Source organism: Pieris napi, chromosome 8 (assembly GCF_905475465.1).
Source record: "Pieris napi chromosome 8, ilPieNapi1.2, whole genome shotgun sequence".
NCBI lineage: Eukaryota > Metazoa > Arthropoda > Insecta > Lepidoptera > Pieridae > Pieris > Pieris napi.
Window position 1 is genome coordinate 3,918,574 of NC_062241.1, and position 11,524 is coordinate 3,930,097.

Consider the following 11,524-nt stretch of genomic DNA (forward strand, 5'->3'; position numbering starts at 1 on the left):
TATGTAGTTTTAAAAATAAATTTATAAATACTATTATATAATAATATTGTTGTATAGTATTTATATCAACCTAATTATAAATACCAAAATGTTTATTTACTCATTTATGAAAACTGAAGGATGACTTCACAATTTATTATTTAATTTTACAAGGCAAACCCTAAGTTAAAAAAGGTTCAGACACAAGTAAAAATGCAAACTCTTTTTACTTTTGAGTATATTCCAATCAATCAACAATCTCGTGGTACAGATATTAAGCAAACAATTCACTTCGCACATTTATTTGACAGTTCGCAATTTGTCTCTGAATCTGTGAAATTGATAATGACAGTTACTACAGAAGTAAAACGTCAGTTGAAATTGTCTCTGGATTTTGGATAAAACATCAATAAAATACTCGTATTCCCGCTATGTCGGAAACTATAAGTTAAATTTGGTCTAGTCGGGCATATCTCGATTTTATTTAAGCATGTCAAACTGAAACATAAAAACGGTTATACAAAATATTTATATATACTACTTTCTGTGTAATTTATATAAAATATCAATAATTATCGGAACTATAAGTTTAACATTTCCACTATAAACTCACTTATTTATCCGTTAAATATAATTATGAAACCAATTTTCCCTTTTGACAAATGACTTAGGGTCTGTTTCACACACACGTACATTACGTATAAGTTCTACATAAGTTCCAAATTAGCCATTTACTACTTATTGGTAGGATAAACACTATTGTTGCGTTTCACGACTGTCAGATAGCGCTATTCGTTACATAAAGTCCATCATAAGTTATGAGTCCGATGAATGTCAAATAGCACAATTTCCAAATAATTTATGTGTTGCATAGCTATTTGATACTTTATCGATACATTGTGAAACAGACCCTTAATATATAATTTTAAACTATAATTTTTCAACGATTTAATCGATACTTGGTTATTATATTTATTTTTTGTGATATCAAATACTTCAATAATCTTCAAATGAAGTGTTAGTATTATTCCACAATGATATTATAATTGTCGAAAGACCTTATTGTTATTAAAGAAAATTTTCTAGAACCATTAATTATAAAAAAAAATTGGTCACGTAAATACTCGAAGTATAGGTACTATAATATATAAACTTAGCTAAACTTCGGTCGCAAATACTAGTTTCGACCATAAACTATTGCATTTGTTTAGTTAAATAGGCTATTAATGCCCAATTTAAATAAAAACCAATGTTGGTAGTCCTATAAAAAATACTGATGTATATATATAGCTTTACTTTTGATTTTGGTCTAAAGCCCGACGCGTATTTAACACAGTGGCTCTACCATGAGTGTCCAAGTATATGTTTCAACCGTCTTTATCAAATGTTTGTATGAAACACGTTACTCGTTTTTTTTTTAAAGATTTTTCATACAAACTTTTAAAGGCGACGTATTATGCTTGAACTCATGGCTTGCCATTACCGAAGTTATCGTAGCAAGTGATGTTGAGATATTTCGAATATTTGTATAAGGGGTACTGTGTGAGTCCTAGAATTAATTTTATGTACAACATCAGATGTTGAAAACTAGAATAATAGTTGTTTGTGTGGGTTTATACTACTTAGATATACACCTACTATTTGTAGATAAATGGTTGTGTAAAAGGTATTAATATACAATGCACAAATGGTTTTATTGTTTTATTAAATCCTATTCCTGAATATAAATAGTTCCATCATATATTGGTACAACTGAATCTGTTTTGTTATTGAAAAATAGGTAAAAATCTAAGTAAATATATGAAAATTATATTTTCTACATTTAAATATTTCAGTATTAAAGCCGTTTCTTGTTAAGCACAGGTATAGGTATGTTATCTAAATCTGGCGGCTTCAACACATTTACACTTTGTGCTTGTGTAGTGTCTGTGAATAAGCGCGAGACGTGATGTCAAACTGAAATACAATCACAAAGACATCATGAAAAGACTGTCCGTCTCTCTCGCGCTCGGTCAAGCTTATGAGTATAAAAGAGACAGTTATTGTTTTTCTTTTGCTACTGTTTATGTTGATCTTTACCGTTTGATATTATTATTATTTTATACATGTTGATCTCTTTTCAAACAATACCAGGGCAATCTCGTGAAATGGTGCACAATGTTTTTAATTATTTTAAACATCTTAAAAAAAATGTTATATTTAATTTGACATCAGATGCTACTGGGGTTTCTAAGAGGAGTATTGAAAGAATAGTTAGTGAAGTAAAAGTGAAGTGTTGTTGAGCTAGATGGAGCTTATGTCGAAAAATGAAAAATTATTTACACAAACTACTCTTATACGTTCTTGGTCGAGCTTAGAACTTTTGGATCCACCCTCGTAAGCACATAATATTTATATGTATTTGACACATTTTTATTTATTTACAACCCACCCAACCTTACTAAAACCAGAGTAGACTAAAATATATAGTTTGGCAAAAAAGTCATATTTTAAACATACTGTATAGTGAAATTACATTTGTGTGAGTACTGTGAACGCGCCAGCTTTCGATAACCGGCCTATATGATAGGTATTATGTTGAATCCTTTGAGTTATCTGTGGGGGGCAAAAATACTGTAACATTCTAAATACAATTGAAGTTCTCTTCTCGTTACCAGGCCATAAAATTAAAAAAAAAAAAAAAAAATTGAAGTTCTCTAAACATATTTGTAGTAGAATGAATCGAAGTACCTATGTCAAATTGACGTTTAATAAGACTTAGTAATATTTTTATAAAATTTATTGTATTCAAATAACTTTCCAATATGTCTTGGTTGTCGGGTCCTGCAAGTGTAAACAATTATTACGAGTTCATTGAACTACAACGAACATTAGAAAAAGTAATTTAATCGGTATGTTTTTTTTATAATCTTGATTGATTGACCTTTTGTACGAATGAGAATTTGCTATATATAAAGCGCTAGGATCTTAAATCTAAAATATCTTAATAAAGCCCAATGTGGTCTAATATGTTTAGTAGGGGAATATTGATTTGCTATTTTATAAGAGTACCGAGAGCTTTTTACGCCGGCTTTTTCTCTCGGCCTACACCCTCTGTCTTTTTTGCCGATGAGTAGGGATGCCTACAAATTGAAATTTAATGACGTGGAATAAGTGATACATGTATCTTATGTTCCATAATAAACATATTTTATTTTAATAAAAAGGATGAATGTCCAGAAAAGTCTTCACATTGACCTAGATACTTTTTTGGACTAAATAAGATTCTACAACTCTTGGTATTGTAGCGTTGGTATATGGCCATAGACTATTCGTTCCTTTGGTTATTTACTCTTATAGAAAAATATTTAGCTAACTGCCACACGGCCGTTTTTTTTGTAACAGATGAATATTTTCCTCACGATGTTCTTCCTGTATGAGTAGTAATTATCTCCCAAATACGTGTAGTTGTAATAATCAAGGAACTAAAGGCGCTGTACCCCAGCTGGGTGAATGAATAGTTTACGAGATTAAATAAGTATACGTTCCTATAGCCAGATAATAAATAAAAATAAATCAGCGGCGCTACTTTACAATAGAGATTTTAGATTTATGAATCTGCTTCATGATCATTTTTTAAATATAATTGGCAAGTAGGTGATCCGCCTCCAGTGCCTGACACACGCCGTCGACTTTTTGGGTCTAAGACATGTCGGTTTCCTCACGATGTTTTCCTTCACCGTTCGAGCAAATGTTAAATGCGCACATGGAAAGAAAGTCCATTGGTGCACAGCCGGGGATCGAACCTCAACCTCAGGTATAGAGTCGCGCGCTGAAGCCACTAGGCCAACACTGCTCTAGCCAGATAATAGCTTTACGAATATAATTTGTATATTATACAAATGTATACATTGTAGTGCTGCAAACCTCCTTTACGTCGAAGGTTTGAATCCCGGCTGTGCAGAACACTACCGCCTACTGTGAAAAACATCGTGAGGAAACTGACATACCTCAACCCACAAAAATCGGGAGTGTCAGACACAGAAGGCTGATCACCTAATTCTATTACATACAGTAATATTTTGGATGCAGCGCCACTGATTTTTCTATGTTATAGATTAGATATGACATTTTTACTTGACTTTGTTATTTTTATTATTACCCTTATTTATTTAACTTAGGAACAGCTCATGATCCTGGTGCTCGCGGTTGTAAGCCACAGGCAGACAGTCGGGCTGTATTTAATATAGTAAATAATAAATTGTTTTTAGTGAGTTAAATATGTTTAATGTGTTGACCCTATTAGGGCGGTGTGTGTGATGTTGTGGGCGGTAGCGGCTTTTGTGTTAGCACTGGGCCTGGCGCCGTGCGTGGTGCAGCGCGCCTGTCCACCGGGTACTCCGCGACCGCCTTCCTCCGTCTGTATGCACCGACTACACGCGCATCAGTATGCTATATGGGACTATTATTAGATAATTACAACTATTTATAATAGAAAAGTATAGGCTATTATTGTGGTAGAATTATCAAACTTCTTTTACGAATATAAAATGAATTTACATTATTTACAAAATTTTTGAGCTATTTACTTAGACGCGGTCAGTGCATGACTTTTCTGTGATAGGTTTTACCCGTTATAGTGCTTAGTATTGTTACAAGTAAAGCCTTTATTTTTTCGCTTAATTCATCAAATACGGCGGCGCATAAAGGACGAAACTAATTGATCCTTACTGAAGTAACTCTTACATCAATGACCTGGAGTAATTAATAATATTAAGACTACAGAATATCTGTTCATTTATACTTCTAGTACTCTCTTTTGAATATCGCCATGAAAACTACAAATACATTGAGGAATTTAAGAGAAAAGACGTTTGACTTAGAATGCACACAATACGATAGTTAGTATAAAGAATTTTTAGTGTTTTTTGTTTATTACAGGTGTTCAAAAAAATGAGAATAAACTGTCGCTCAGTCCTCCAGTCCTCTGTCTAACACAAAATCATAAATAAGTTCCATAAAAGGTATCACTTTTAAGTAATAACCGTTCATTTTTGAAATAAGATATCGTGGTTTGTATTAGCGGGATACAAGGTATAGAAATAGATAATGGCATTGATATGTAAGAATAGATGACGAAGATGCTATAAAATATTTCGTGATTGCGTCCGTCGGTTGTTTTGTAAACACGACGTTTGTTGAACTACAAAGCACCGGTCGCCCTGCTACCACGATCAATCGATGTAGTCTCAAAAACGATGATTAGAGCAAATATTTGATTGGTTAATTATAATCAATATATTAAGTAACATTATTTAGATTGTCTTTTGCCTCATAATAAAGTATATTTATTGCTGAAAAATGTATAATCTTGCCTTAATCTCTGTAAAAAATCATAAACATATATATAGATTTGCGTTTAGAAAACCTTAAGATACTTCGACTTCTTGTTATTTGAAAAAACCTACCATATGCGAGCTATTCTGGCGTTCGCTGCGAAAAATGTTTATCTTAAATAATCAATATATTCAGTAGTTTTTTACGCCACGCTAATATAAGCTACTTGAAATACTAATCCTGCGCAGACGAACGGGCACCAGCTAGTCTTATAGATATCTATGTAAACTTTGTTAGGAAAAATCGACGCCACGAAGTAATAAACATATAATTGAAATACATCTAGAAAATCCTGTATCTAATATAGGAACAACAGTGTTAAAATAAAAGTCGTATCTCGGTAGCAGGGTGCGATGTATGAGCGGATATATGGCCGTGTTGTGCGGATTGCGCGCGAGTGCTATTGCCGACGTTGCTGCGGGTGTCGCTGGTTGCTTTGTTGCTTCTCTTGCCGTTGTACTTGTCATCGCACCACTGACTGAAAGACGAGACATGGAGACCGCTCTGCTTTTCACGCTCTTAGCTCTTCATCAGGTATATACCATGCTTGATTTTATAGCAGTGTATAGGAATAATAAAAGCGACGACTCAATTTTTGCATAAGATGCTTATTAGTTTAAATGCCGTTGACATTTTATAAGTTATTGGTCTATGTTCAGGAATCGAACTAAGGACCATCGAGGTATCGTTTCAGCCTGTCCACGTCACTGCTGGACATAGGCCTCGATTCCAGGGCTTTTAGTCCCATCGGTTAACCATGTTTAGAGCTATGTGCCCCGCCCAGAAAAACCAAGCATAGCCCTCTTCCGGTTTTTGATTGTATTTAATTCATAATTCTGGATGTAATTAATGCTGAATCTTATGTATTGTCTCTGTTTTCGAGGTAGATAGGGAGAGCTAAAACTTGATATGTAATTATTATTTCTTGTATTTATTTAGTTAATTAATTTCTCAGGTTGCCGGGGACTGCAAAAATTGTGTTGTAAGTATAACAATCAATAATGTATTTAATATATGTTAATTACATATCATAAATTAATACTAATGTATTATTTTCTAACCAATTCGACTTAGGGAAAAAATAGTGTACTAATGTTTAAATGCCAGCCTTTTTGCAGTGTGAGTATTAATGGGCACTTATATAACATCAGATGCGCCTCCTGTTCTATAAAACACATACCTATGTAAAACAAAATAAGAACTCTTTTTAATATAATCAATCTAACAATCGTCATCTCTTTATTAAATCACCTTTTACACATACTTACATTATTACTATAAGTAGTTGAATATTTATATAGCTTATGAACGGTTCGATTTAGCTACGAAATGTAATGATACTAACTAAAAGTGAATTATTTAGCTTCCGATTGCATTCATGCTAAACATATTATTAAATCTTATGAAACTCTGAGTATGGCTGTAGAATCTTCGTCCTTTTAGGATCACCTATAAAAAAAATATTTAACAGATAACACACACACAGTTAACAATACACTAAATAAATACAGTCGCCCAAACATAACAGTGATTTAAATTATAAATAAATCAGCGGAACTACAACCTGTATCTATTTCAATATAACAGGCAATTGGGTGATCAGCCTCCTGTGCCTGACACACGCCGTCGACTATTTGGGTCAAAGGCAAGCCGATGTTTTCCTTCACGGTTCGAGCGAATGTTAAATGCGCACATAGAAAGAAAGTCCATTGATGCACAGCCGGTGATCAGGGATGAGAGTCGCACGCTGAAGCCTTTAGGCCAACACTGCAACAGTGATTTTACACTACAAAATAAACATTATTAAGAAAAAGCAATATACACAAGCATTTCTTAATAATTCAAACACAGTCGTCCTCAGATTGCATGCGTTACTTAGACTTCTTTTTTGTAATTCCAGAAGCTAGATAAAGAACAAGAAGCAATGTTTCGCGCACATTCTGATGCTTGTTTAGCGGAAGTTGGTGAAGGGAGGGCGGATCTAATAGTCGATCTGAAAGGCATGAAAGGCGGGTCCGCTGCTCGCAGTTATATTTACTGCGTGCTCCAACGTTGCAAGATGGTCGGCAAAGATGGGAAGATGTTGAAGGCTGCTGTAATAAGCAAACTTATGCTGGGACGGAACTCAGCTAAGAAAGTCACCAAGGTCAGTTTATAGAGGTTATATCTATCTAATGTTTGTTTTGCCATGTATATTATTTATAGGATTTTTTTAGTTCAATTAAAATAAAACTATCTACAGTAATAAAAAATAGGTGTTGATCGTAGAGAGGTGAAAATTAGGGGTTGTATGTATATTTGTACGCTGTATCATAAAAAAACAATCTAAAAAATAAAAGTAAAATTTTTGGGGTGGACACCCCTTATCACTAAGGGGTTTGAAAGATAGATAGTGGCCGATTCTCAGATCTACTGAATATGCATTAAAAAAATCATAGGAATCGGTCGAGCCGTTTCGGAGTATGGGAACGAACATTGTGACACGAGAATTTTTTATATAGACCACAAGCCCATGAACAAAAAATACCTGTGAAATGACCCAACGTGAATTACGCTTAGAAGGCTGTTACTATATCTGAAAATAGCTCTGAGCACTATGCCGTCATTTCTGAGCGGTACATGTGAGTACGTGAGTGAATGGACTTTCTCAGGTACAATGGGGCAATTTCGACTAATTATTAATGTACGGCTTTGTTATAAGTGTATAGATGATTAAAAATAAATGTCGAAAAACCTAGTGCCGTACAAAAGTGATGGTGCCGGAAGTCGGTGCAAATTTTTAATTCGACGACAGTTGCAGAAGCAATATAGGTCATTTATTACTGTACGGCATTTGTGTGATTCCTTTTGGACACATATACAGATACTTTACCCGTAAACGCCGTACATATTCCCAGCGGAGCGGTCGAAAGCCAAGGGTCGCAACATATGTCTGATTAGCATATAGGTGATGATGATATGAATCAACATAAAATTAAATGATATTGAGAGTACTTCACAAATAGATAACATTTTCCAGCATGCCGTACATTTTTTGTGGAACACATAGGTGTATGGGGTAAATTACTTTTCTCAGAAAAGAGTCATTTTCCGGTGACTTTTATCTGTACGGCAATAACACAGGTTATTAATACTTGAGACAATCTTCAATAAAACATAAATGCCGTACACTTTCGATAGTCCGCTACCACCGCCTACCAATACAGGGCGTCCCAAAGTTATGGGAAATGAAGGGAAAGTACCTTAAATATCGTAGATAGGGTATTTTACTAAAAGAAGACTTTATGTTATTTTTAAAAGTTATTAATTCTGCATTCAAAGATTTTTTAAAAATTACTTGCCTCGTCTGGGGATCGAACTGACTTAAATGTAAAAAAAACACCCCTACTTTTATGATGCCAATCGAAAGAATGGCCAAAAACAAATAACTCTTCTTAAGTAACATAGTATTTTAAAAGAAAGGAACAGCGTGAATGTATCTTTTTAATCAAATTAAAAACATTATCTATCGTATTCGGCCTAAAAAAATCCCCTACGAGTCTGTTACTTTAGAAAAGTTATTAGGTTTTGGCCATTCTTTCGATTGGCATCATAAAAGTAAGGGTGTTTTTTTTTAAATTTAAGCCGGTTCGATTTCCAGACGAGGCAAGTAGTTTTAAAAAAATCTTTGAATGCAGAATTACTAACTTTTATAAATAACATAAAGTCTTCTTTTAGTAAAATACCCTATCTGCGATATTTAAGGTACTTTCCCTTTGTGTCTCATAACTTTGGGACGCCCTGTATTATATATATTTTTGTTAAAAATATTTTTCCTTTACCTCTCTCTGCTGGTACGATAAGGCTGTAAATATACTTTACAGCCTTATGGTAGTATACTCAGATATGTACAGTTATTAATGACCTTAAGGGACACCTCAAACGTCGTCGAAGTTTTTATCAGCTGTAAAGAATAATCTGGAGTAAAATGTACGGCATCTGGTTTTTTTTGTTTATTTATATTTGTTACATATAAAATAACAATAATCTTTGAAAATATTACTCTCCATATTACTCTAGGAGCATTTGAAAAGTCATCTAAATTTCGGAAATTTCATATATTTTTTATCATAATATTTTTATTTGTTACCATTTATAATGAACGGCTATAATGTACAACGGTAATATTTAGTAACATTATGTAAAAAAACAAGTTGCCGTACATTATTCTCTGATCTTACAGCAGTAAGAACTTGGTAAATCCTGAAATTTCGATAAATATTTAATTACACAAATATTAACTATAATATTTGGACGGCATAATTATAAAACATTATTGTCCGTGTTAAATAATATTTTGAACATGTTGCCGTACATTTTACAATGACCTTAGGGTATATAGGTGTAGGGGTAGGGTTCCGACCCTTGGCTTTCGACCGCTCCGCTGGAAATATGTACGGCGTTTACGGGTAAAGTATCTGTATATGTGTCCAAAAGGAATGACACAAATGCCGTACAGTAATAAATGACCTATATTGCTTCTGCAACTGTCGTCGAATTAAAAATTTGCACCGACTTCCGGCACCATCACTTTTGTACGGCACTAGGTTTTTCGACATTTATTTTTAATCATCTATACACTTATAACAAAGCCGTACATTAATAATTAGTCGAAATTCCCCCATTGTACCTGAGAAAGTCCATTCACTCACGTACTCACATGTACCGCTCAGAAATGACGGCATAGTGCTCAGAGCTATTTTCAGATATAGTAACAGCCTTCTAAGCGTAATTCACGTTGGGTCATTTCACAGGTATTTTTTGTTCATGGGCTTGTGGTCTAATATTAGATGTACACGTACGTACATTGGTGAATAAATTTTAAAATTTCAAATATGCTTAAATATTCTGTCATAAAAGCCTGCCAACCATCATTTCGTAACAGAATAAAATGTTTATTTGCATAAAAGTTTAACTTGTTACCTCAATATAATGACATTTATATGAAAATGTATCTATTTCCCTACCGATATGTAGACTGTTTCTTATACCCATTTTTATTGAATACTAATAACTAGTTGCCCACTGAAGTATTTCCGAACCTATTCGACTTAGGACCCTTCAAGAATAGACCGTACCAATTCTTGAAAGGCCGGCAACGCACTTACGAGCCTTCTGGCAATGTGAGTGTCCATATCAGATGAGCCTCCTGCCCGTTTGCCTCCTATGACATAAAAAAATACTAAAACTAGCATAGTAGTTATATATAGCATACCACTATGTGTATTTCCCTCAGTATTCTGTTGAAAAAACCGTTAATACCTAACTAGTATTATAAATACCCTGAACGTCTTAAGTGGTGATTTAACTTTTTTGCAAGGTCTCGCATTGATTGTGATTTGAGTTTTTTTCGAAACACTTTGATTGTATTATATATACAAATTATTTTCCGCTCTATATTTTTGCATGTTTAATAAAAGATTTTTTTTGCCAGGAGTTGGAGAGCTGTGTGGAGAAGACTGACGGCGATAGACCAGAAGATCATGCGTGGACTTTGTTCCGTTGTAGCTGGAACCAAAAAGGGATACCTGGCGACTTCATGCCGCATCTGATACCAGCTGATGTCTAGTTTAAAAATGTGCCCATGTATTGCTGTACATTTTATGTTACCACTTACTTTCGTTACCACTATCAATAATAAAACGTTTTAACATGTTGAAATTCTTTGTAGTAAAAATAAATCTTTGTAACAAGTTTTTATATTCTCACCTTTTTTGCCGAGATAATACAAAAACCCATACAATTCGCACGCAATTATTCACAGAATTGTTATTATTCGTAATAGCATACGCCAAAGTATGTCAATATAATATATGATTTCATCGTTCCTGGAAATTGACTTGGATCTAACGCGGAATATTTTTGAGGAACATTTCGCCTAAATTGCTAATTGGAATCAAGTTTCCTCTAATACACACATATCAACCATTGTTTTCCGGAAATGTAGTTTACAATCCCCAGGCTATATTTAAGTATTTATAGCGGTGTGAATCGTTTGCGTGGAAAACCTTATAATGATCTCATTGCACCTCTACATACTCTGTGGGCGTTCTGTCCCACCGCAGAGGTTTTGCTGTAACCAGTTTGAATACACAATTTAACTGTATTCCATGTTTTGACAGTGCTTCCC

General features: G+C 33.9%; 1 protein-coding gene and 1 long non-coding RNA gene across 2 annotated transcripts; both read left to right on the forward strand.

The window, feature by feature from the left end:
- The first annotated feature begins 2,706 nt into the window (after positions 1-2,706).
- LOC125051481 lies at positions 2,707-5,885 on the forward strand. Its single transcript, XR_007117292.1, has 4 exons — positions 2,707-2,870; positions 4,265-4,405; positions 4,900-4,982; positions 5,700-5,885. It is a non-coding gene; the product is annotated as an uncharacterized LOC125051481 (long non-coding RNA).
- Positions 5,886-6,112: 227 nt separating this feature from the next.
- Positions 6,113-11,087, forward strand: LOC125051983. Its single transcript, XM_047652628.1, has 4 exons — positions 6,113-6,148; positions 6,311-6,337; positions 7,256-7,501; positions 10,829-11,087. The coding sequence occupies exons 1-4, from the start codon at positions 6,113-6,115 to the stop codon at positions 10,961-10,963; spliced, it is 444 nt and encodes a 147-aa protein (XP_047508584.1). The 3' UTR covers positions 10,964-11,087.
- Positions 11,088-11,524: the final 437 nt, after the last annotated feature.